The sequence below is a fragment of the Vespa mandarinia genome, chromosome 7 (genome assembly GCF_050613455.1).
Source record: "Vespa mandarinia isolate Hongniang chromosome 7, ASM5061345v1, whole genome shotgun sequence".
Lineage (NCBI taxonomy): Eukaryota > Metazoa > Arthropoda > Insecta > Hymenoptera > Vespidae > Vespa > Vespa mandarinia.
In genome coordinates, this window is record NC_140816.1 from 4,233,472 (window position 1) to 4,260,000 (window position 26,529).

The 26,529-nt window shown below is 30.9% G+C and overlaps 5 protein-coding genes across 7 annotated transcripts in view; 3 read left to right on the forward strand and 2 right to left on the reverse strand.

Moving 5' to 3' along the window:
* Window positions 1-8,326, reverse strand: part of LOC118440497 (uncharacterized) — a 59,054-nt gene extending 50,728 nt beyond the window's left edge. The window contains exon 1 of the mRNA XM_085658263.1: window positions 7,825-8,326. The gene's annotated coding sequence lies outside the window, so the exon portion shown is untranslated. The remainder of the gene's footprint in view (window positions 1-7,824) is intronic.
* An 887-nt stretch (window positions 8,327-9,213) lies between these two features.
* On the forward strand, window positions 9,214-15,142 carry LOC118440494 (proline-, glutamic acid- and leucine-rich protein 1). The gene is made up of 8 exons (XM_035863608.2): window positions 9,214-10,449; window positions 10,554-10,952; window positions 11,026-11,372; window positions 11,443-11,622; window positions 11,697-11,961; window positions 12,055-12,258; window positions 12,371-12,663; window positions 12,745-15,142. Exons 1-8 carry the CDS (start codon window positions 10,336-10,338, stop codon window positions 13,280-13,282), a joined length of 2,340 nt encoding a protein of 779 aa, XP_035719501.2. The 5' UTR covers window positions 9,214-10,335; the 3' UTR covers window positions 13,283-15,142.
* On the reverse strand, window positions 13,385-16,168 carry LOC118440496 (esterase E4). The gene is made up of 7 exons (XM_035863612.2): window positions 15,876-16,168; window positions 15,233-15,518; window positions 14,955-15,140; window positions 14,608-14,884; window positions 14,034-14,506; window positions 13,671-13,944; window positions 13,385-13,589 (listed from the first exon to the last, which is right to left on the reverse strand). The coding sequence occupies exons 1-7, from the start codon at window positions 16,125-16,127 to the stop codon at window positions 13,400-13,402; spliced, it is 1,938 nt and encodes a 645-aa protein (XP_035719505.2). The 5' UTR covers window positions 16,128-16,168; the 3' UTR covers window positions 13,385-13,399.
* Window positions 16,169-16,270: 102 nt separating this feature from the next.
* RpL8 (ribosomal protein L8) lies at window positions 16,271-18,087 on the forward strand. Of its 2 annotated transcripts, none has more exons than XM_035863621.2 (5): window positions 16,271-16,421; window positions 16,687-16,834; window positions 17,088-17,229; window positions 17,298-17,611; window positions 17,806-18,087. In XM_035863621.2, exons 2-5 carry the CDS (start codon window positions 16,697-16,699, stop codon window positions 17,983-17,985), a joined length of 774 nt encoding a protein of 257 aa, XP_035719514.1. In that variant the 5' UTR covers window positions 16,271-16,421; window positions 16,687-16,696; the 3' UTR covers window positions 17,986-18,087. The 2 variants fall into 2 exon arrangements, with proteins under 2 accessions (XP_035719514.1, XP_035719513.1); XM_035863620.2 differs by lacking the exon at window positions 16,271-16,421 and adding an exon at window positions 16,490-16,602.
* A 498-nt stretch (window positions 18,088-18,585) lies between these two features.
* bel (ATP-dependent RNA helicase bel) overlaps window positions 18,586-26,529 on the forward strand; it is an 11,828-nt gene continuing 3,884 nt past the window's right edge. The window contains exons 1-8 of one of the 2 annotated variants that reach the window (XR_014982344.1): window positions 18,586-18,933; window positions 19,946-20,027; window positions 20,158-20,711; window positions 20,817-21,286; window positions 21,406-21,710; window positions 21,815-22,108; window positions 22,209-22,472; window positions 22,766-22,936. Coding sequence is in view for 1 of the 2 variants with exons in the window: in XM_085658243.1 (XP_085514369.1) it covers window positions 18,889-18,933; window positions 19,946-20,027; window positions 20,158-20,711; window positions 20,817-21,286; window positions 21,406-21,710; window positions 21,815-22,108; window positions 22,209-22,472; window positions 22,766-22,872 (2,121 nt within the window). In the remaining variant the exon portion in view is untranslated. Of the gene's footprint in view, window positions 18,934-19,945; window positions 20,028-20,157; window positions 20,712-20,816; window positions 21,287-21,405; window positions 21,711-21,814; window positions 22,109-22,208; window positions 22,473-22,765; window positions 24,836-26,529 lie in introns of those variants that run through there. The other variant, XM_085658243.1, reaches the window with a different exon arrangement.

Genomic DNA, 26,529 nt, shown 5'->3' on the forward strand with positions numbered 1-26,529 from the left:
GAAATAGGAGGAAAAGATAGAAAGAAGAGGAAAAAGAGAAAAAAAAGGATAGGAATATATTCGTAACTAGGAACGTGCAACGACTCAGCTACGATCTATTCCTCTTCCAAGCGCAACTCGTATATTTTCCTACACGTATCTCTTTGACCATGACAGTGTATCCTCTCTCTTCTATCTCTACCTTTCTCTCTCTCTCTCTCTCTCTTCTATCTCTACCTTTCTCTCTCTCTCTCTCTCTCTCTCTCTCTCTCTCTCTCTCTCTCTCTCTCTCTCTCTCACTCTTTCTCATACACATACACACATACACACACTATCTTTATCTCTTTTTCTTTTGAGAACGACAGAGAGAGTATGAAACAGTTAGCGACGGCAGTCCCCAGTGCTCGCTCGGCATAATTCTCCGTTTCAAATGGCGTCGGCTTTAATCGAGCGCCGTGTAATTTACGATTTTCTCTGCATATAGTTTCTAGTCACCCCGTATGACTCGTCCTTCATCGGTCACGGGTCGTCGTTTTAAAGTCATATAAATACATACATATGTATGTATACACTCTCGCGAGTATAGCCTAGCCAACCCGATGTCTCATCGAATTCAGTGATAGTCACATAATTAGGATTAGATGAATGATCTCGACCTTTCCAACGTCGATAATTTATATTATTTATACTAATGAATAATATTTCTGATAAAAACTTTTTCTATCGCCGATAGAATCATTACATTTACAAATTTCAACCTATAATATATAACATATAACTATTTCATCGATAAAGATTCTTTAATTTTATTTTGATTCTTTTAATCGTTAATTACGATCAACTAGAGAATATAAATTTTCATTTATTAAGATATTAAATATATACAATATATCGGATAAAAAGTTTGAGATTATTTTAATTGAAAATGAACTTAAACTGTTCGTCGAATATTGCCATAAAGATCATCGAATTTTAATCGTATAAATAATTTAACGAAAGTTTCCAAATTGTTTCAAACTTTTGAATAGGATTGTATAACTAACAGAAAGTATATTCGAAGTATATAGTTATCTATTGTGAACATTTCCATTTTTATTATCTCATCGTGCTTAATTGTAAATTAATAATATCATAATATGTATAAAGTGTGTATGTTTCTTATGAATCATTTGAACTTAGGAAGGCGAGATATAGGAGCCATATAAAACAAGAGATAACGAAAGGACGAAATCCTCTTTCTATGTGTATGTATGTGCGTGTGCCGTGCAACCAAGACTAATCAAATTGACCCGTGGCGATGATTAAACAAATTGAAAGGTCTCGGGAATGTCAGAGCAAGACCTTACACTGACCATTGAGAATAACGAAGATCTTCGTATTCTTATGAATTAGAATATTCCAAGTGATTGATAACACGATTCATACGTATCGAAATTTTTAAATATAAAAATTCATCTAATTCCTTATAAGGCTTATGAATAATAACATAAGAGATATTATAAATCAATTATGATAATATTATTGTGAAACATTTACATAATAATTTTTCTAAACGAGATACAAATAATTATTACAAAGAAAAAATTGTTGATAAAAATTAATTGATGAGATTTTTAGAAAATTTCCAAATTATGTTATATACATTTAAACTATAATAAACAATAATATATATATATATTTATATATATATATATAAATAAATATATATATATATATAAATATATATATATATATATATATATATATATATATATATAGATTGTTTTACTTAAAACGGGCCATTTAAATATCTTCTTTATATATCTATGAATATAAAGGAGATGATATCTCCTTTATATATGTAGATATTCCTAAATAAAACGATTAGAATTACAAACAACTCAGATGTATTTATATCGCTTCCACTTATTTTGAACAATTTTGCATAATAGTAAGTTGTGACAAGACATCCGAGGCCTTTTCGTGACTTCTGGCAATCTTCTGAGTCTAAGAGAGACCTCGAGAGAATTTTTAGACAAACGCTTTCAAAGGATTATATATCTTCGAATGAAGAATGCCAAACGTTCGTGTCTGATATATGTATTCCTCCATCTCTTGCCCCCCTACTCCCGCCTCCACACTTATAGGATCCATAATATTAACATTTTTCGTTGTATAGCTGTTTTTAAATTACGCATGTTTAAGTTAATACTTCTCACTTTAGTCTTTCAACTAAATGTATGTAACGAACATTGGATATGTAAATAACGATGATAACAAGTTCCAACTTTATAACTGTGCAAATCCTGATTTTTTTCAAAGATTACACTACTGGTAATGTTATGCGTTTCATTGGCTAAATATAATTTAGATAACCTCGATACTGAAGTAGCTAAAGAATAACTAATTATTATTTTATTACTATTGTGTAATAATTAATAAATAACACTAATTAATAAAAAACAAAGCTAGACCGGTCTCACCAATACTTCTAAAAATTGCGATTAATGACTTTGACGATCTATAAATTGTACAAGGAAATATAAAAAAATATCTTTCAATATTTGATAATAAAATTCTAATCGACTAATTCAAAGTGGTACAAGTCGTAATTTTTCCATACCAATAAAAAATAAAGTTCGACATTTATATGTCGTACTTCTTTTCTCGCTCTCTCGGTATATGCTAATACAATATATAATATAACGTCCTATAAATTTAAAACCATAGAATTTATGTCGATCTTCGTCGATTTTTTTTTGCGATTTTTATTGAACAAAATAAATTTAATAGAATACCTTGTACAATTTTTAATCAAAGAATTTCTCTTAATGTTAGTCTTATTTTCATTAACTTTAATTCGTTAATTAAAAATCTCGTTGTCCATTGACGAAAGTAATGCTGAATATATATATATATATATATATATATATTTATTTATTTATTATATACATATCTACATGTAATAGTGCAGATAATATAGTATTAAAGTAAAAAGGAGAAAGCTACTACCGTAAAAATAGTAATTATCGAGATGCCTCGTAAAAATACAACGACACATCACTTCCGTTGGTCGATTATCAACATTCTATTAATTGCCATTCGCACAGTGGGATGATAAAGAAAATTACCTGATAATAACGGCAATATATGACCAATAAGTTTATTGTGCGTAATTAATTTATATACATAGAAACATCTTATGTAATAATGATTGTTATATATTATATTAATATAAATTATATTATTCTTGTTCTTTACGTAAATCGTATTTTATGTTCCTTATGTAACAAAACATATTTCTTATATAATTACATATTAATATTATATGTGTATATATATATATATATAAAATATACGGACATAGAATTTTGTTTTAGCCGAAGTGTTTTATTTTGACATGTTATTTAGTCTTAATACCTGTGATTTAGTTAAACAGTTTAGTCTTATAATGAGATAGATAATAATTGTAAGATAGATAATAAATACTCCGCCATTTTAAAGTTTTAAAATCTGACATCTAGTGTTGTCATACAATGCGCAGTCATCAAAATTCTGTGCATAGAGATTAACAGCAGGTTCGCGCAAATGGAAAAAGAGAAAGAAAAAAATTATAGGTAACGTCGGTAATAACAACCGAGAAAATCATCGTTTTATGGTGAAAGATTCATCAAGCTGTAAATAAGCTAACTAACGTAGTACAATCGTAGGCTCGTAACGTACAACTCATTACGAAAGAGAATCCTATTTCAGGATAGCTCGATCGATCGTCAGAATCTAAAAAAGGAGTTTCACGGACGCATAGAGTAAGTATCTTAGAAAATCTTTTACTCTTCTAATTTCCTAATCCTAATACTATACTACTATTTTTAGTATCTCGAACTATGGTAAAAAGACAATCTAGGTTGTCTACGCTAATTAAGGAATACGATGATGTTACGCACAATTAAAGTTTTCGAATAACACAATACTATTATTTTTATACGAATAAATAATATTTATTTATTATATAATAATATTTAGGGTACAATACATAATGTTATGTCTTGAAACGATTCATTATAAAAACAATAAAGTGCTTCTATTAATTATTTTTTATCATTTTGTAAATTGCATTTTTGTTTTTTCAATTGTTTACGTTAATTGCACATACTCGAATGTCATTTATCCTATTAATAATTTATTTTCAATCAGTTCAGAAATCTAAAAAAAAATAAAAAAGAAGAAAAAAATATATACGAAAATAATACACGATAAAATATATATTAGTCTACCGTTATCGTTAAAAATTATATAATTAAAATTAATGAACGAAATTAATTTTGCATTATATCGTACGTATGATGCAAACGTATGACGACATGAATCGATGAGATGAATGTATGATGGAAGGTCAATGGAATGTCGATGCAGCGAAAGGTATTTTTATTTCGAAATTTTGCAGGATTACGTATGCCATAAATATATACGTAATATATATGTATATGTAGACACGTCTATTTATGTATATATGTATGCATGTATTTACAACATGTAGAAGTGAAAGCAGTGCAGCCAAGTGAAAGTCAAATTTACTACAACATCCTTCGTCTCAGAGATCTTGACGAACGTGGTTAATCAAGGAGAGAGAAAGAGAGACAGAGAGAGAGAGAGAAAAAAAAAAATTAATGGCAACGATGATTCTCAAGAATCCTCTCATAATATCATATGACTTCTTTATGCAGTTTATTATAGTCATTGACTAACAATCATTTCGCTAAGAATATTTTAACTATAAGTAAAGAAATGAAACAAATATTTGTCGGTTTTTAATTTTTTTTCCCTGTTTTAATTGTTATTTGATGACGATAATAATAATATGAAGTTCTTATCTGATCTTGAAACTTTGCTGACCTTGCACGATAATTTCCGTATACATAAATTTACATAATGATCATTGCAACTTACATAATATATTGTACGTCATTTTATTCCTTTTTTAATCTAACAATAAGAGTTAGAATTTACGTTTCACAGATTTAAATTTAAATCGACAGGTTTAAAGAATTTACGTTTTACAGATTTAGATTGTAATAATTCCTTAATATATTTTAATTATATTTTGTATGTATATTTATTCTTTTCTATTTTAATCTTATACGTTTATTACGTTTATGTCTTTTGTTTTCTCTCTTTCTAAAAACGACAACCTTATCCTAATAATTAATTATACGATTTAATGAATATCGTTTTAAAATTCGAAATGAATTAATTATATTCAGCTGATCTATTTTCAACGAAATATCTTCTTCTTTTCGATCATATAAACAATTAAGACAATTTAGTCAAAAACTGTTCAATTATATGTTAGATGTATTATGTTTTATCGATCTCGAAACAGTCAATTAATCAGATAACCTAAACGTTTTCACGTTACGTATATCTAACAATAGTAGTATTCGATCGATTATCCGACTAATAAATTCATTGTTTTTTATTCCTTCGAGCACGGACGTATTCTCTTTCGTTTTGTTTATAAGAAAAATATCATCTTCAAAACATTCGCACATTGAACTCGAATGGAAAATCGAATATTCTACGATAATTTCATAGAGGGGAAAAAAAATGAAATGAAATAAAATAAAATAAAATAAATAAATAGAAACTAAAAAGTATATGTTAATCAACATGATTTCACTTTCACGATCGTATTTGACTCAATGATTTTAATCGATCGTTGGAAAAGTTTGCGAAAAATTTAAAGGGGACGTTAACTTGAAACGACCAGAAAAGGTCTACAAGGCCTTATCGATAGTCGTAACGAACTGGTTCACAATTTTAATTGAAGCTGGTGAAAGGAAGTCGTGCGACTTAAAAAGAGACAGAAAATTATTTCGAGCGTGAATTTCTTTAAAGGAATTAGAATAAAACCGTGGAATATTAAATGAATTTTAAACGAGTCAATATGAAATTGCTATTGATACGAAAAAAAAAAAGATAACTAAATAAATAGATAAAATGAGCGTACTTATTTACTATTAAGAGTAGCCTTTTAATGATAACCGGATTTATGAAAGATACCTATATAAAACTGTGTTACGTGTAGGTAATTATATTCTCTACTATGATATTAAAGTTGAAGTGTATATTTTTTTAGTAAGCATAAATTTTTTCGATTCGTTCGATATCAGCGCAATAATGATAATCAGTATTTCAAGAAAATTGTAAATATCATAACAAATGAACATTATAGATTCTATTCTGTATGTAAACATAACGACAAGATATCTAAAATGGAAAATATTATATCGTTGTACCTATAATATAATTATAATAATGTTGTTATGAGAGAACGTATCATGTTTTCCTAAAAATAATAAAACGGCAAACGAAAATATATCAGTACTCGTTCAATGACTAGTTAAAAAAAACAAATACTCTAACTCGTTCGACTAGTTAAAAAACAAAATACTCTAGTTTCATTTGATAATGCATTCGTATTTATGTATTTAGTTAAAGAATTATCAATGATTTAGTAATTTAATTATTTTGAGTTATTGCAGGAATATACTATCATTTTTATATTTAGTGTGTGTTTATATCATCAATCGATTGATATTTACTACGATAATTTGTTTTTTCTCGGCAAATTAGTACTCAATAATTAATAATAATATTTAACAATACGTTTATTCGTAAAAAAAAGTTCTATGCTAAAATGTATATATTTTACTGTGAAAATTTATGAATTCATTGATAACAATATTACTCATATGATACTATATGTAAATATAATATATTGTACGCGGAAAACATAAAAATATGTATATATAAATATAAACATACATATATATTTCAATTTATACATATTGCAAAATACATATTAAAAATCTATAAAATTTGTCATTATCAATAATACTTTTAAATCCTACTGTACTTGTGTAACTAATGTAACTACTGTACTAATGTACTTGTTATCACCTGTATGAAACGATATATAATATATATAGATATGTAAACATAATATGCCATTCGTCCCGTGCGAATGCAAATAATAATAATAATAATAATAATAATAATAATAATAATAATAATAATAATAATAATAATATATAAATGTTAACTTACATATATATTAAATGTATATATTAAAAATCTGTAAATTTATTACATATGTTTCGTTATCAATAAACAAAACCTTTCATATATACTAATGTAATTTTAAAAATGTAAATATAACCTTTAAATATAAAATGAAATTGTAAGAGAAAAAAAATTAAAATATTATTTTTGAACGTTTAAACAAATGTTTCTAATGTCTTAGAATATTTCAAAAGTCTATTGTCAGAGAATATGTAATAATTATACAAAAACAATAAGGACAATAACAAGAAAAATAGAAAATCTAATAGTATTTGAAATCATTGCCGATCGGTTAAAAATGTAGAAAAGAAAAATTAATAGAGAAGCGCGGGGTTAAGGCGCATTCCAAAGCGAGTCGCTGACGTCGCTGCGATCGCCAGAGGATCTCAGTGGAGCCCTACGGCTATGCACGGGGTCCGCATTCCACCTGTCAGAAGATGGGTTCCGCGCTCTCTTCTCGAATAATTAAAAAAAAAATTCGTACATAGAGAAACTTTTGAAAATTATTCGTTATTCGCTTTTTAAGATGAAAAAAAAAAAAAATAAAGGATAATAGAAACGAAGTAAATAGATACGCACACGTCATTTCGAACGTAGCCATCCGAAAATCGAGCGTTCCAATATGGCAGGTGCGCCGTTCTCTTGTTTTTTCGATCTAGCGCGCGCATATATATATATATACATATACACACACACATATATATATATATACACACATATAAACATACATACACATACACGTACCTGTAAATTCGAGGACCATTTCCTAATGTGACGATCTTCATTAGAATTTATTCACTGCCTGTTGATTTGAAGATTAACTTCGACGTGATGCTATTAGATTTAGACAGGATGAAAAATCCTTTTCTTGATCCTCCCTCTTCTTCCCTCCCTCCCTCCTGCTCCCTCTCTCTCTCTCTCTCCTCTCTCACTCTCTCTCTCTTTTTCTCGTTATCTGTTTATCTCTTTCGAATTCGACAGCACGCGCGAACTGGACTAATGTAAGATTATTTCGTTGGATCACTCGCGTGGCACGATCATATTTCCATCGTTCTCTTTGACCGTTCGAAAGTTAACGACACAGAACGTAATACCGTAGAAGAACTTAAGAAGTTACGAAGGGTATCGTAACTTAACGCGTCTTGAAAACAAGCGACGAGACGATTCGAACGGCGTTCACCACGGCAACATAACTGGACACCGGTTGGTAGGGGAACTGAACCGAGAAGGAACCAGTGTTAGAAGGGGATGCCGCTAGGAGGGGGTATGAGCGGAAGAACGCGAAAGGTGACGAAGGGGAGGGGGAGGCAAAGAGGGAGAAAGAGCCGACGGACCAGGAAGGAGGATGGCCGATAGGCGTCAACTTCCAGTGTATATATATATATATATATATATGTACACATATACAATATATAAATACTTCCAATACCATACATATTGTATATACGGATCTGACTTATATGGACATTCAAGCATAATTGAAATATCCTCATTGCTCCCCTTTAGTTGCCATATATATATATATATATATATATATATATATATATATATACGCATACATACGCATAGATAAACAAACATATATACACAAACTATATAAATCCTTTTTTCATTTCAAAATATTGTTTTCCCTTATGAGATCGCATTTATCATCTACATGTGTATGTGTGTGTATATATATATATATGTATGTATGTATGTTGAGTAAAGATGTCCTTGGAAAAAAATATTTGTTTTTAAGAAAAAAAATATATTATTCGAAATAAAACGTATTGGTAAATTACAAATTAAAGTTATGATAAATTCCAAATTTGTTATAGATTATAAGTAATATGATAATTTGATGAAATTATCGCGAAAAGAAATATTTTTTCTTTCTATAAAAAAAATATTATATCGGTATATTAATTCATCTGTATTATATATAAGCGATGAATTAAATCTATATAACAAAATTGTAAGGTCAAGTATTATTATCAGACATCGATAATTTCTCGGTAAATTCTTTTTTTGTTTGTTTGTTTCTTTTTTTTCTTTTTTTTTCTTTAAGTGATTAGATTTATCGCATCAACTAAGACAATTTTTCTAACCTCATATCGATAAAACTATCTCTGCTTCATTGAGGAGATCCCCTGGTATATGTACATACGGATGTACTTGAGAACATTTCGTATATGCTTACGTTCTTTCTAACGAGAAAAATTAATAAACCGACGAAAGATAATTTATCGAAAGTGGATTAGTTAATTAATGGCGAATTATAAAGTCGTCTCTTCAACGAATAAATTCTGTTATCTTCGATGAATCATACAAACAAAATCTTCGACATATATCTAGATCCTTTTTCAAATGTAATTGTAGTAGATAATTTAAGGTGTATATGCACAGCGAAAACAATAAAGAATGATAAACAATAGAACGGATCAAGTGTAAATAAAGTGAACGTCGAAAAATTACTATTATTTAACTTGCTTGATATTCGTCCTTGATAGTCAAAGAAGTGTTTAAATGGTCATCATCGAGTGTACCATAAGATTACATAATAATTCCTTTTGAGATTGGGGTCAGTCATCATACTAAAGTCGTCGAGCTTATATGTACATTTACATTATGTGTTGTGTGTGTGTGTGTTTGTGTGTGTGTGTGTTTCTACACCTTTAGTATACCTACTACATATCAGACAATAACGAATAAAAAGAAAAACATTTCTAATTACGTATTACTTTATTATTTTTCAATTATATTTAGGATATATGTATAATGATATATGTATAATGATTATATTTGATATATATGTGTTAATTGATTATTTTGAAATCATAACCTTAAAAAATTGTATAGAAATTCGATGGAAAATCAGATAAACAATTAATCAAATAAAATTCTTTTATACGATGGAAAATTGTAAATACGAATAATGATAAACGATTGACGAGTTTATTTCTTTATAATAAACTTCAATTGTCGACACCTTGTATTTTAAGTACTTATTAATATAACACGTACGCCGTAGCGTAGTTTGTCTTCGCCCATGTGCCGCATTCAGTCGTACGTAGTTTATTACGTATATAATTAATTAAACAGATGTTCCAATTGTGGAGATTAATTAATTTATTGTGCTATTAAGTGATCCTTAATGCAGTCTTGTATCCTATTAATATTTCTTTTAATTCGTTTGTAAAGAATTGTATTAATAACGTGTAAGTTTGTGCGAAGTAATGCGCGAGTTTCTGTGAAGAAAAAATTTTATATAAAATGGCAAATTTTATAGAGTTATTAAATTTTTTTCAACAAGATGATAAACAATATAATGCATTTTTGAAAGATTTATTAACATTTGACGATGATATACCGTTTAAAACAGAAGAGGTAAAAATTTGTTGACCTAACCTCTTTATTTCATGCCTCTTTGGAATTATCGAAGAATAATCTACGAATTGTTTTAATAACGTGTTATTGTTTGTACTTTTTAGATAAATACGATAAATAATGCTATTATATCGACGATTAATATTCAATTAAATCAAACTAATACTCGATATAATGGTTTGTTTCTTTTAAATGCATATTTACCAAAATGTTCAAAAGATACATTGTTAAAGTATGGTATATTGTGGATAACAAAAGCTACTCAAGTAGTGGAAAATATTTACAGTAATCCTAAACATCTGACGATAGCTTGTAAAGTTATTGGAAATTTAATTACACAATGTAAGACTATTCCAGAATTACACAAGCAAATATCAATGCAAAATGTTAAACAACTTTTAAGTATTTTGGATAATCTGGAAACTATGACAATTTATGGGGCTACGTATTATCTACTTGCTACTTTATTATATCATTATCCTGAAGTTTGTGAACGATTTCAGGTGGGTATTTATTATTTAAAAAAAAATTTTCAAATAATATAAAATCTATTTTAATCTTTATTTGTTATCTCAGATATTAATTAGAAAGATGATACTCCTTCTAGTAGATGCTTCTCAAGCTAATTTAGCTGAAGCTGGAGCAAAATGTTTTGCTCTTTTAGTTAGAGCAACAGAGCGTACTTTTAAACCACCTCAGACAAAGCCGTTTTATACATGTTGGACATATAATCAAGCATTAATCTGCAACAGTTTGCATGATATAATGGATAATCTTTTTTCTAATTTATTAGAAATCGAAAGTGTAGATATTTGGGATAAATTGGAATTATCGAGTATATCAGAAGAAAATATAGTAGAGTATTATTCTAAACAAAAACAAAGGTTTACGAACTTATGTATATACTTATGTACTATGTTACGGTAAGAATTTAATAATTAGAAAAAAAGCATTTCTCTTTTTATGTTCTGTTAAAAATATGTTTTTTTACAGTGGATGCGAAGAGAAAAATTCTGTATTACCCGATGATATTCTAAGAATATTATGTCGAGGTTTAGCTATTAGACCTATGAATTTGAGAAGACAAAATTCTTTTAAAGAACAGATATTATATCTTATTCTTCCCAAGTTACATATTAGTTTATTCAATGTTTTAAGTGCTCTTATAGAGGGGTAAGTATATAATACATATGACATTATGTTGAACTAAAAAGTAAAGAGCAAAAAAGTAATATTTCTATTTCTAGCTTCAAAAAAGAATTAATACCATTTGGTTCAACGATTTTACAATTATTTCATCAAGCATTAAAATGGTCGGGGAATGTGTTAGAAGATCAAGAAACAATTGCTAGTAGTAAACCATTTAAAAATATAAGATTGTCTGTATACAAATGTCTCTCATTATGGTTAATAACTAACAACTCGTTATCAGGCATTGAAACAATCATAGATGAATCTCTTTCTTCTATACTTAGAGACATAATTCCAGAAAGAGATCGTGTAGTTCTGACTGTAAATTGTTTTCTTTAAATTCATAGAAATCGTTTTAAACTATTATGTATGATAAATATAAATATTTAATACAAATTTGAATATTTCACATAGGCTCAAAATGCAACAAAAAATTTATCGAAGAAAGCCTTGAAACGTTTTAGAGACAGTCAATATGAAAAAAATTCGGCTTTAAATAATACAGTTGCAACTAAGAAAAATCTATATTTGGATGCAGATTTATGTATAGAAGCTCTTATGACTTTACAAAATATTTTATTTAGTACTAGTACTTGCTTGAAAACAACACTTTACACAGTAAGATTAAGTGATAAATATTATTGAATATTGTTATTATAAATGTTATAGTTAACTGTTTATAATTATGATATTGACTATGTATAATATTATGATATTATCTTTATTTTAGAACATACAAAGTGTTGTTATTCCACTTTTGTATAAATATTATCTTGGCTCACCTACAGAGACTTTCTATAAGGAAAGAGCAGAATGCCGTTTACAACTGTTAAAAATATTGAAAGATTTGCAATTAAATCCACATGAATCGTCTGCATCTTCAACGCAACATGCTATACAAATTTTCGAAATGGCTCTTAATGATTCTGATTTACATATTGTTCAGGAAGCTCGATGTGCATTATCAGAATTAGAAAAAATTATACATCCTCTTGCACCAACTTTATCTTTACCTAGAACTGAGTAATTTTAAACAAAAACTTATATTTGTTTACTATATTACAATTACAGAAATTTTTTATAAACAATTTATTCTTTTTTTAGGGAAATATCAAATGAACGTGATGAAATTTGTACTACTGTGTCGAACGAACAAGAAAATATATCAAATGAAGAATTTGCACCACCATCGAACAAGCGATCAAAAGTAATAAGTATTGTTACATTAAATTCTGACGAGAGAGTGCATTTAGATTCAGGAGATAATGTTACAGCTAAAGTAATAGAAAAATCAACAAGTATAGATTCTTCTAAATTAGAAGATAGCTCTTTACAAAAAAGCAAATGTATTGTAAATGAAGTATCATTTATAGAAGAAAGAAATAATGAAAAAGATGCAGAAGCTGAATTGCATAATAGTTTACGAATAGACCAAATGCCTGATGAAATAGAAGATAAACAATTAGAGAACATGGAGATAAAATCAACAGAATTGGATGTCGAAGAAATTTCTGAGATAGATCCTACCAATCTTCAACAAAGAGATAACAATTTGGAAACTTTGGAAGAGAAGGAGGATGTATTAATGGATGACGAAAAACAGATGTTACTCACTTTTCATGACCAACTAAAAGATAATTAAATACGATTTTACAAAAGTATTTTTTAATTTCTATAAATAAACATTGTTGTTTATATAATATCAATTTTTTTATTATAATCATGTATCATACAAATGATTTATGATAAATTGTTAGTTTTACCCAAAAGTTGGTTTCATTTTGGGGACAATATTGTTAATATTTTTAATATTTTTAATGGGTTTTTCTATTACATTTTTAGCATCTGTGCCAACATTATTTACTACTTGAGATGTAGATTTAAATAAACTACAAGCTGGTGATTGTAATCGTCCAGAAAGGCCAGTCCATAAACCCATTTCACAGTATCTAATAATAATAGAAATAATAATTAACGAATACGATTTTTATGAATACTATTGTATTGGTCGAATTTCAATGGAATCATACCTAAAATTTTCCATCATTTTTGGTACAGAATTAATACTAACGAAGGAATTGCTTTCAGAAAAATTTGGCACAATTTTTGGTAACCAAGTATTGTTTTTCAATTGAATTGATATATCTAGTTTACCGGTTCTTGCAAAATTTGAGATCATGCCTGTGAATATTTCTGTTACATGTTCATCTATCTCATTTGTTTTATCTATGGCACTTTTTATTTTTTCACCGACTATATTGTTACGACCAAAAATGTATCCCAAATCATCCCCATGATTTATACCTGTAAAGTATATATCCTTTGGCTCATTTAAATTGATTATTTCAATAATGTCTGTTATCATTTCTTTTTTTTTTTTTTATAAATAGTACCTTTTAAACTTTGTTTTGCGTCGACAATAGGTAATCCTGAGAGAAAATCTTTACCGTAACATCGTTCGCCGTCATAATCGAAACTATATAAAAATGCTTTAGCCTTTTTAGACCAATGTTCTACCGTAAGAAAAATAGGTGCATTGAACAAAGAATCACCCATAGCTTCTGCGATTTTTTTCATTTTATTAATTTTATTACTTTGAAAAATATTGAAATACTTTTCAAAAACTTCTGGAGCGAATTTCGTCGTATTTCTAATGTTTGGAATGGTTTTCTGTAGTGATGGAATTAGATCTTTAGATAAATAATTTGGAATTGTTCGTAATTTGTCTTCCAATTCATTTTTATAATCGCCAAATATTGCACCACCAATTTCATCCTTCACTATTCCTATTAGCAAAGGAATATTCGGAAAATTGCCAAACTTCAATGATTTTTCTGGTGTTTCGGTAATTAGATTTGGAAGTGATCTTTGCGAAAATATTAAAAATTGTATAGTTGTAATAAAAGTCTTTCTTTCTTTTCTTATTTTTGTTGATGGATTTTAAGAAAGTATAGAAAAAAAATTTACCTTTCATCGTCACTGCCTTCGATAACAGGACCAGCGGTTAATAAAGTGGATATACTTGATACGACACCTGACACAGTTCGAGTATATTCCAATCTAGAATCGACTTCTATTAATTTGTCAATCGATAATTCTCGAAGACATTGTACCATTTCTTTTGTATCATTCGTTGGACATCCATTGTTATAACCAATATATTTAGCTGTATTTAATGGATCTTTGTCGATCGCGAAATGCGATAAAATCGTACCGGACATAGCAATTACACCATTAAAAATACCTATGAAACAAATTGTACAAATATACGAATTTTTATATCAGATAAAAAAATATTCCTGAAATGTTTATACCTGATGATAATTTCGAGAGTGTAAGCATAAGAGCCGAAATTGCACCTGTTCCATGACCAAATGCTATAATTTTACGTGGATTTCCACCAAAAAATTCTATATAATCTTTAATCCAATTAACAGCCAATATCATATCAAATAATCCATTATTTCCAGGTAGATCTTTCGTCCCGGTACTTAAAAATCCTGTATCATAAAAATCGACAAATACAAGAAAGTCAAAATATAATTAATCTCGTTTATCATAAATTGATATTTCTATAATATGATTCAATCACCTAAAGAACCTAATCTGTATTGTATAGATACGACGATTATTTTCTTTTTAATAAGATGTTTCATTTCGTATTGACATGCCGATCCTCTTTTAAAACCTCCTCCATGTATCCAAATTAATACTGGATATCCTTCACTGGCATCCGGAAGTACTGGTGTAAAAATATTTAAAAATAAACAATCCTCTGAGCCAATAATTTCTTTTGATTTATGGCCATTTATTTGAGGACAAGGAGCACCCCATGTCGTAGCATTTAAATCGCCCGCCAAATTAGCAGCCTTGGGTCTCTATAAGAAAAAAAAAAAAAAAAAAAAAAAAGGATATTTATATTATTCCTTTTATTTATTTTTTTCCCCGTACATCGTATATCATTCTTCGTAATTATAAGTTCATTCTTTGAAATGATGATAATAATAAATTTTTTCATATCTTAAATTGATCTATATTTAACGATTTTTATTTTTATAATCGCAATAGTTTTCTTAGATCTTTTTGAAGTTATGTGAAAAAAAAATTAACTTATTAGAGAATACTATTTAGTAACATGATCGAGTAGGTCAATGGAATTTCATTAACGCGTTAGCAACATGTGAATTTTATTATCATTGATTATATCGATCCATAAAGACAATGACTTTACATACTTGGAAACGATGTAGACCAATTGGCGGTTCAGCATATCTAATACCTCGAAATGAATAATATCCACTATTCTGTTCCCGTATCCCAAGTATACGTGCATCTCGTCCATTTTTATTAACAAATACAACAGGATCGTCTATCGGAGGCTCTGCTGCTGCACTACCACCAATAATCCTTTTTTGCCTTCGCAGAGATTTCGATGATGTTATTAATAAGCTCAAAATTACGAGGAGAATCGAAATACGTCCGTTCATTTTGAATACCTGTTTTTGAATAAATCGAATTCAATTAACTTCCGGTCATAATCACCGCCCATCGTGACGTATAACTTTCGTCATGTCGAATTAATAGATTAAATAAATAATATTTATCATAGTATTTGTTAGAAGTAATTATGGTCACAAATTTAATTCTCATTTTTACATTCTATATAACGTTCAATATTCATTATTATATTTTCAAAATATGAAGATTTTCGCGCGCTTTTGTATTAGATCCGAACGCCAGTTGTGGTACAGTTCCGTTTATATTTGGCATCTGTCCCTTAGGTATGTGGTTTTTCTGTCTTCGCTTATGAAATCCAATTTGATTAATTAAATTAATATGCATCTGTTTATAAATAAGTTACATTTGATTGTATTTAAGTATTTTGCATGTACTGTGTTAAATATTTTTTTTTTTCCAATTATATCTAAAGAAGGATTGGGTTAAAGAATATAATGATTTGAGGTTAGGTCGTTTTAATACTTAACGTAACGTGATGTTCGTTGTATACATATGCTTTTATGTAAAATATATTTTTATTTTCTTTAGATTTTGAACCATGGGTCGAGTAATTCGTGCTCAACGTAAGGGAGCTGGATCTGTATTCAGATCTCATACAAAAAGAAGGAAGGGAGCACCGAAACTTCGTTCTTTAGACTTCTCTGAGAGACATGGATACATCAAGGGTGTTGTTAAAGTTAGTATTTTATTTCTTACCAATTTTACTTTTTCATATATTCGATATTATAAGTTTCATCAAACATACGTTTTGTTTGGTTAAATGTATCTAATTTTAAAGTTACTGTAATGATGATTTCTAGTATACCTACTCCTGAATGTGAATGAAGATTTAATACTAGAGGCTCTTTCTGAAGATTTATTTATATAGTTTTAAATTAATCGTATAAAATGGTATCAGTGATTTTTAAGTATTATTTTTTTGATCTTAGGATATCATTCACGATCCTGGTCGTGGTGCTCCTCTAGCTGTTGTTCACTTCCGTGATCCTTATAAATTCAAAACACGAAAAGAATTATTCATTGCACCAGAAGGAATGTATACAGGACAATTCTTGTATTGTGGAAAGAAAGGTTCAAAAATTTCTTTTTTTTTGTCTCGCATTTGCTATTGTATATTACATTTTATTTATATTTTACAGCTACCTTACAAATAGGTAATGTTATGCCTGTCGGCACAATGCCTGAAGGTACGATCGTTTGTAATTTAGAAGAAAAAACTGGTGATAGAGGTCGTCTGGCTAGAGCTTCTGGTAACTATGCCACAGTGATTGCACATAATCCAGACACCAAGAAAACTAGAGTAAAGCTTCCTTCTGGTGCCAAGAAAGTCATTCCCTCGAATAATAGGGCAATGGTTGGTATTGTTGCCGGTGGTGGCCGCATAGATAAGCCTATTTTGAAAGCAGGTCGTGCTTATCATAAATATAAGGTCAAGAGGAATTGCTGGCCTAAGGTACGATTCTTTGTAATATTTGTGGAATTTTTTTTTTCTATGCACATATATATTCCAATGATGCCGTTTAGACATTTGAAACCTGATATAATGAATAATTTGTGGATAAATTTTGACTGATTTCTATCGATTGAAGAAAGAAATTAATTTATATATATTTGAAATATTTTAATCATATACAATAATACCTTTAGGTTCGTGGTGTTGCTATGAATCCTGTTGAGCATCCTCATGGTGGTGGTAACCATCAACACATAGGTAAAGCTTCTACTGTCAAACGTGGAACCAGTGCTGGTCGTAAGATTGGTCTTATTGCTGCTCGTCGTACAGGAAGAATAAGAGGAGGAAAAACAGATACCAAGAAGGATGATTAAATTCAGCATTTTATGCGTCTTGACTTATATATTATACAAAACAAAATAATACATATGTATAATTTTTATTACATATGTAATAAAAAACAAAAAGACAGAAAAGAGATTGTAACTTAATAATTTTTTGTTGATATCAACCTACTGTGCTATATACATGTGTACATACACGCACACATACATACATACACACACATATATATATATATGTGTATATAAATATATATGAACATACGTATGTACCAAATTTTATCTATATCCTTTAATATTATTTTTTATCGCCAGTCAAAATGACTTTGTATATTTTTTTTGGGTAAGATTTAAAGTTCGTTTTCATGAATTAATTGTACTAATGGTTGATAAGAAACATTTAAAATTTAGATTTCTCCGATATTACGAATATATAATAGTAAAAATATGTTCGTTTCATTAATATTTCATATAATTATAAAGTTTAATTTAATTTCAATATAATCGAATGTGAATAAGAATTAATTATAACGATCATAAGAAACGTGTGGAATCGGAATGTTCCTTTTTCAGGAAGTGTAACATCCGGCGGATATAAAGATTACGCCATGTTACTGTCTATATTTCGCGTTTCTCGGCCATTTTTGTTGCGTCGACGTCAAGTGTGGCCAGGGGCCTCTCTCTCCGTAGCAGTCAGTCTTCAAGCATCGTTTGTATCAGAGTATAGCGTCAGACGGATACCGGTATTACGACCGTTCGGATCGACGACCGAGTTTCGTTCGCAGATTGGCGTACAATAAGTAAGAAAAAGTAAAATATAAGAAAACGAGAACGTTGAACTTTTTTGGCACGGTGAGAGAGATACGACTAGGGGAGAGTGAGCTACACGAGAATCTACGGCAGAGCTACGAAAACTACGCACCGAGGCGGAGTAATATGAGTAATGCAGCCAACCAGAATGGATCAGGTCTAGAGCAGCAGGTAAAAAGAATTGTTATTATAAGAAGTGTATTTCTAATATCTCATGCTGACAATTTTTCTCTCTCTCTCTCTCTCTCTCTCTCTTTCTCTCTCTCTCTCTCTTTCGAGCTTTCTTCTCTTCTCTTTCCCCCTCCCCTTCTCCTTCTCCTTTTACCCTTTCCTCTCTTTTTTATACTTCCATTTCATACACGTTGCATTTACCCTGTATCATTCTAATCTTTTTTTTTTTTTTTTGTTTTTTTTATTCATCTTTACGATGTTATTATGGACTTAGAATCTAGGCGTTACAGAATATCAAAAGACATGCGCAAAAATCTTAGCTTTGGTATCTCTTTGTTCGGTCGGACACTTAAGAACGCTGATGGCTCGACTCTGAACCAGTTCGTGACGTATGGTTTTATAATGGCGGCAACCAATTCCGGGAACAGCATGCCTCGTGCCATGACGCACGCCATATACCGCTTTTTTTCTTTTCTTTTCTTCTCTTCTCTTATCCCTTTATAAAATCTTACCTTATGAGAAACTATAAACATCGTGATTTTTTGCATCATCGATGTTTTTTCGTCGTTGTACTACGTTCGAAATATCTACTGCTTCCTGCCTCGATTATTTTTCGAACGAGTGAAGACAATGCGAAATAGCGACTTCACTATTAGATGCTTAATCGTAAAGTCATAAGGCTATGGCGCATATTTCACTAATCGCTCAAATTCACTTGATATCGAAGGAAAAATGTCGATATTCATGCTCTTTTCATTCATTTCAAGTGTTTTTAACATTGATCTGTATTTTTCTAATTAATATGATGTTAGAAAATATCACTGAAAGGTACTCAATTTGTTGAGAAAATATATATATATATATGTACGTATGTATGTATATATGTATGTATGTATGTATGTATGTATGTATGTATGTATGTATGTATGTATGTATGTATGTATGTATGTATGTATGTATGTATGTATATATACATGGATCAAAGAAACTGATTATTTTCTTTTTGCAACAGTTAGCTGGTCTGGACTTGCAGGGTTCTCGCCAACCAAGTGGGGGTCGCTACGTTCCACCCCATCTGCGTAATAAATCTGCAAGTAAGCATTGAAAAATTTTATATCATTGATTTAGAGAATGAAATAAGTCATAAAATTTTACAGAATTTTATAAATATTCTATTATAAAATTTAATGTATTATATTATAATATTTTATATTGTAATTTTAGGTAGCGCACCGTCAAGCGGTGATCAACATTCCAGTTCAAACTCTCGGCCACTTTATTCTGATAGAGACAGGGGTGGAGATCGGGATAGAGACCGAGAAAGAGAGAGAGATAGGGATAGGGGCAGAGCAGGGCCAGGGTTTAGAGATTCGCGTAGTGTACGCGACGTCGATTTTGGAAACTTTGGCAACTTTGGTGGACGTAATAGACGTACCCCAAATCAAGAAAATGGAAGAGATTATAGATATTCAAATTCCGACCGTGATCGCCCGATTAGTTCCGGCAATGATCGGTGGCAGGAACAACCTAGAAATGATCGCTGGCAAGAGAGTAGAAACGACCACAGAATGGGAAGCGGTGGTGGTCGATGGAAGGATGACAGAGATGGAGGTAGAGGAGGAGGCAGAAACGAAATCGATTGGACGATTCCCACAACCAGAGATGAGCGATTGGAGGTGGAATTATTTGGTACTGGTAATACTGGTATCAATTTTAGTAAATACGAGGATATACCAGTTGAGGCTACTGGCGATGACATACCACCACACATCACATCGGTTGGTATAATTAAGCGAATATTTCAACGTTGACTTTCAATAAAAACGTATATTGTTTATATTTCAGTTTATATTTCATAATAACGTGTATTGTTTATATTTCAGTTTGATGAGGTTAAGCTGACGGAGATAATAAAAAACAGCATTACCTTGGCAGGTTATGATAAGCCTACACCAGTTCAAAAATACGCTATTCCGATTATAATCGGACGGCGCGATGTGATGGCCTGTGCCCAAACAGGGTCTGGTAAAACAGCGGCCTTTTTAGTGCCAATATTAAATCAGATTTATGAGAGTGGACCCCAAGCGATACCACCGCAGGGCAGTTCTGGAAGGCGTAAGCAATATCCATTAGGTCTTGTGTTAGCACCAACGAGAGAACTCGCTACACAAATCTATGACGAAGCGCGTAAGTTCGCGTACAGATCGCGTATGCGACCTGCTGTAGTTTATGGTGGCTCAAATATAGTGGATCAAATGCGAGAATTAGATCGAGGTTGTCATTTACTTGTTGCGACTCCTGGTCGTCTTGCAGACATGCTTGGCCGTGGTAAAATCGGCTTAAACAATTGCAGGTAAATTTTTTCTTAATCCTTTTTCTTTCTTTGCTATTTCCTATATTAATTTTATCACGAAATCTTACTGTGAGATCTTTACAGCAACGTAAACAAAAACGTCGACATTATTATTTTAGATATTTGGTATTGGACGAAGCTGATCGTATGTTAGACATGGGTTTCGAACCGCAGATAAGAAGAATCGTTGAAGAGGATACGATGCCACCAACAGGAGAAAGACAAACTCTTATGTTCTCTGCTACGTTTCCAAAGGAGATACAGATATTAGCACGAGACTTTTTAAGCAATTATATATTCTTAGCAGTTGGTCGTGTTGGTTCTACGTCTGAAAATATAACACAAAAGATTGTATGGGTCGAGGAACAAGATAAACGCTCGTATCTTCTCGACCTTTTGCAAGCTAGCAGATTTTCAGATCCTTGTGAGTTTAATAATACATCAATCTTACTTTTTTTTTTTAATAAATTTTAATATTATTTTTAACAAATTTCTATATTATGTTTATGTCGTTCCTTAATATTTTAGCCGCACTAACATTGGTGTTCGTTGAAACAAAGAAAGGAGCAGACATGCTCGAAGAATATTTACATACGATGGGATATCCAGTAACCAGCATTCATGGCGACAGAACTCAGCGAGAACGTGAAGACGCGTTGCGTCGATTCCGTGCTGGAAAAGCGCCAATACTTGTTGCTACAGCTGTTGCTGCTCGTGGTCTTGATATTCCTCACGTTAAGCACGTTATTAATTTCGATTTACCAGGTGACGTTGAGGAGTATGTTCATCGTATCGGTCGTACAGGACGTATGGGGAACTTAGGTTCGTTCATTATTTCTCATTAATATCTCATTAATATGAATTATTCAATTATTTAAAATCTATGATTTACAAAAATCGATTTTTCTCATTATACTTATAGGTTTGGCAACATCATTCTTTAATAACAAGAACCATAATCTTGTACGAGAATTGGTATCTCTACTTGTCGAAGCTAATCAAGAGCTCCCACCTTGGCTCGAAGATCTATTTGCGGAAGTACGTTATTCCAGTGGTTGTTCTCGTCGTCCGGGTAGTACCAAAGGACGTTTCAGCGGTGGTTTCGGTGCTCGTGATTATCGCCAGCAACCGAGTGGTGGTTCTACACGCAATAATGGCCCTTCCAGTAGGCCAGGTAGTTATGGAGGTAAGATCAATTTCTTTTCTTTTTTTCTTTTTCTTTTTCTTTTTTTTTTTTCTTTTTTTTTTCACATCCCCCCTACAAATTTTATTCTCTTCTTTCTACTACATTTAAAGAACGAGTGTTTGTTTTATTGCACGAGTCTTAACGTACGAATACCAGACTCGTTTGGATCGATCGTATTCATACGAATAATCTATCAATAAAAAATTGATTCGTTCGACGTTTCGAGTCTGTGTATTTTCCCAGATTTTCTAATTTAAATAAAATATTGTTTACAATGCCATTAAATTTTCCAGGCGGTTACGGAGGAGGGTATGGAGGGAATTATAATTCGTCATACAACAATACTGCTAACAGTAGCGGTAATGATCCTGATTGGTGGGGAGGATGGGACAAGTCATAAATCATTATCGCCATCTCTATTTCCACTTCTACCATTATTATTCTACACGCAAATTCAATTATATGTAAGGAAGACACGTACGACATACACATCCAATATAACGAGCACACGTTACTACGACGAACGCGTGCGTATATTCTCGCGTATGTTATATGCATATACACATATATATATATACATATATATATACATACGTATATATACATATATACATATATCAAAGGACAGACAGTATATCGCGTATAATCCATTCACGTTTGCTGACTGCCTGTGCACTCCAGTTTCCGAAGAAAAAAAAAAAAGGAAAAAAAGGACCCCGAGCAAACTATGTTGATTGATTTCCACAATTACACATTACAGGCACATACATACATACATACATACATACATACATACATACATACATACATACACACATACACACACACACACTTACACACAGCAGACAGACAGACATACATTTATTCGTGCGCGTTCTCGTGTCTTAACAAATCCTCAGTAACCGATGTAAGAAGACTATATTTTGTCATCGGATGTCAAAGAGATAAATGCCGGTGCACACATAATTTCTAGAAATAATTAGATAAAATCTCTGAATGATCTCGGACGAAGAAATATATAATATCAAGATATCCGCAACAAGTGTGTAGGATTTGTTAAGCGCTAGTTAGAAATCCAGCCAACGTCTCGTTGCTATTGCGCGTCGACGAATACAAGTAGTATCTAATCACTAATAAATCAAATCGATTGGTCGTTAATGCCTGTTCCGAAGGTAACAATGTAATACTACATAGTAGATGAAGAAACTTAGTAAAATTTTTTAGAACTCCTGTCGAGACTACGGGGCTCATTGTAGCTTTATTATTTCAATTCTTTGAGAGAGCGAAAGAGAGAGAGAGAGAGAGAGAGAGAGAGAGAGAGAGAGAAAGAAAGAGAGAGAAAGTGAGAGAGAGAGAGAGAGAGAGAGAGAGAGAGAGAGGGAGAGAGAGAGAAAGAAAGAGACATGGTGGTGAATGAGAATATTTGTCGATAGACGCATAGAGAATACGAGCACGATTGATCGTTGAGATACGCTCAATATGAATGAAGATGACTTTTCTCAAAGATCAACTGCTCGTATCATTTAGTTTCGGTGTACTGGCATTACTTTTGATTACCAAAATGTTTATCTCTGGCGCCTGTGGTACGTCCAGCCATTATCGCCATATATCTCATGATGATTACTTTATTATTTTCTTTTGATTTCTTTTTTTCTTATATGTATATATATATGTATATGTATATGTATATGTATATGTATATGTATATGTATATGTATATGTATATGTATATGTATATGTATATGATATGTATATGTATATTTCTTTTTATTTTTTCCTTTTCGAACATAATATAACTCAGCAACGAATGGTACTTTGTTGTTTTGCCGTCCCCAGAGACAGACTACGTTGTGCCGGCAATATCACGGTTTTAATCGAATAAGCCACGTGAAGTTTTTCTGGGAATCGAGAAACTCGAGTCCGGGAAAGAATAAATAAGTAAATAAATAATAGGGTACGTCTTGAGATACCTTTAGAAATCTCATTTCTATAATATATATGTATGTACATTTTATCAAGTAACTTCTCTCGTTAGTTGTTTCTATACGCGTAGAGGAGAAGTATGGAAGTAATATTTTGTAAAATGATTTTTCGATCTGTAGAATTTCTTTTTCTTTTTTCTTTTTCTTTTTTCTTCTTTTTTTTATTTTTTTTTTTTAATTTTTTTTCTCTTTCTTTTTTTTTTTTTTTTTTTTTTATTTTTTCCTCTTTTCTCCCTAGTATACCTCTTTTTCATTGTTATTTTAAACGAAAGAATTATTCTTAATGTGTGCTTTGATAAGGGGAAATTAAAAAACCTCCCCGCTCCTCCTCTAACAAAAAAACAAACAAAAAAAAAATAAAAAAAAAAAAAATATAAAAAACATGGTATATCCATTGTACCATGTGTACATGAATTTTAACATATTCCTACGAATCATTTCTAAACGTAACGAAGACGTTGCCCCATGAGGAAAAAACTGGTACGGTGTGTTATACAAAATGTTAAACTATAATATGATACTGGTTGCGAAAGAGAGCGAGCGAGAGCGAGAGCGAGAGAGAGAGAGAGAGAGAGAGAGAGAGAGAGAGAAAGCGCTTTATATGAGAAAAATAAAGAACACTCTAAGGCGGGTAAAATAAAAATACGGTTGCAGTTACAGGGGTGGGGTTTATAGATAGAGATAGAGATAGACATAGAAAGAAAGAAGAAGGAAGCAAAAGAAATGGGGGAGAGAGAGAGAGAGAGAGAGAGCATAACAAAAATGAATGCACTGCTGGTTTAGCTGAGCTCGAGAAAAAAAGGAGCAGTAAGCCCCTTAATTTAAAGAGGCACAAGAGACGCACTCATAATACCTATTTTATAACTATATTTATCAGTACGATAACGCGCTATATATTATACATACTAAGTACTATTCGTAAGTACATAACATTATAAAATAATTGAAAAACGACTGTGATATCGAACGATCTTGTGACATTCAATTTCCAAGTGAATTGAAAGAAAAGAAAAAAAAAATAAACGTGAGAAAGAGAGAGAGAGAGAGAGAGAGAGCGAACGAGCGAGAGAGAGTGAGAGAGAGAAAGAAAGAAAGAATGAGAAAGAGAGAAAGAAAACGAGAAACCATTAATGAAAATACAAATATTAAATGTATTAATTTATCGGTATTGAATGTCGGGAATGTATAGCTCGATGTGTTGTTCGAGCTGTAAAGTTGGAATATTAAGTCGTTACACTAATAACACGAAGAATAACAAATGGCTGTTGTCCGATTGGGGGAGGGCTGAACGCTAGCTCTTGCGGTCCCAAAGAGAGATGTATTTTGGGACATTGTTTCTACTTAAAGTAAATCGCGCATTAATATGATAGATAGTCAATGACACGTGTCGTGTCGTTATTCAGCGTGAATGAAGACGACTACGACGACGATTAAGACGATGACTACGATGACGACGACGATGACAATGACAACAACGATGACAATGACAACGACAACAACGATGACGATGACGATGACAACGATGACGGGATATAATATGATCGTTGGTAGGGCTTTATAGATTATCGATATCTTTTGTGCAAACACGTCGGATTCTTACCTAATCCATGTAAGAAAAAGTACAAATTCGATTTGCGTGACAACTGACAGGATTTTTAGACATGTCATACTTATACTTGTTATATTAATAGATTTATATAGTGCAATCGCGTGCGTGAATCGTATGCCGTGTGACCGTGGACCAAGGTGTGAATGCCTCCATGTGCGAGGGAACGATGATTATTTCAAGTAGAACTTTTCTCATAGTCTTTACGAATAATTCTTGGCTTCCGACCATATATATATATATATATATATATATATATATATATATATATATATATGTATATATATGGTACAAGTGATTTCAAATTTCTCTAATAAGATTCGTCTCATTGAGTATAACATATACGTATGTGTGTATGTGTGTATGTGTATATATATATATATATGTATACACCCTCATACACACACACATCCGTATATGTATATATATTATATATACATATATTACATTTGTCAGTTCGGATGCCCTG

Bases quoted from the DNA above. Each gene is read 5' to 3' on its own strand.
- LOC118440494 (XM_035863608.2), top strand. From the start codon at position 10,336: ATGGCAAATTTTATAGAGTTATTAAATTTTTTTCAACAAGATGATAAA. The intron at 11,962-12,054 runs GTAAATTGTTTT...TATTTCACATAG, and splicing joins GAGATCGTGTAGTTCTGACT to GCTCAAAATGCAACAAAAAA. The intron at 12,259-12,370 runs GTAAGATTAAGT...TCTTTATTTTAG, and splicing joins TGAAAACAACACTTTACACA to AACATACAAAGTGTTGTTAT.
- LOC118440496 (XM_035863612.2), bottom strand. From the start codon at position 16,127: ATGAACGGACGTATTTCGATTCTCCTCGTAATTTTGAGCTTATTAATA. The intron at 14,885-14,954 runs GTATAAACATTT...TTTGTTTCATAG, and splicing joins ACTCTCGAAATTATCATCAG to GTATTTTTAATGGTGTAATT. The intron at 13,590-13,670 runs GTATGATTCCAT...TATTATTATTAG, and splicing joins AAAATGATGGAAAATTTTAG to ATACTGTGAAATGGGTTTAT.
- RpL8 (XM_035863621.2), top strand. From the start codon at position 16,697: ATGGGTCGAGTAATTCGTGCTCAACGTAAGGGAGCTGGATCTGTATTC. The intron at 16,835-17,087 runs GTTAGTATTTTA...TTTTGATCTTAG, and splicing joins ACATCAAGGGTGTTGTTAAA to GATATCATTCACGATCCTGG. The intron at 17,612-17,805 runs GTACGATTCTTT...TAATACCTTTAG, and splicing joins AGAGGAATTGCTGGCCTAAG to GTTCGTGGTGTTGCTATGAA.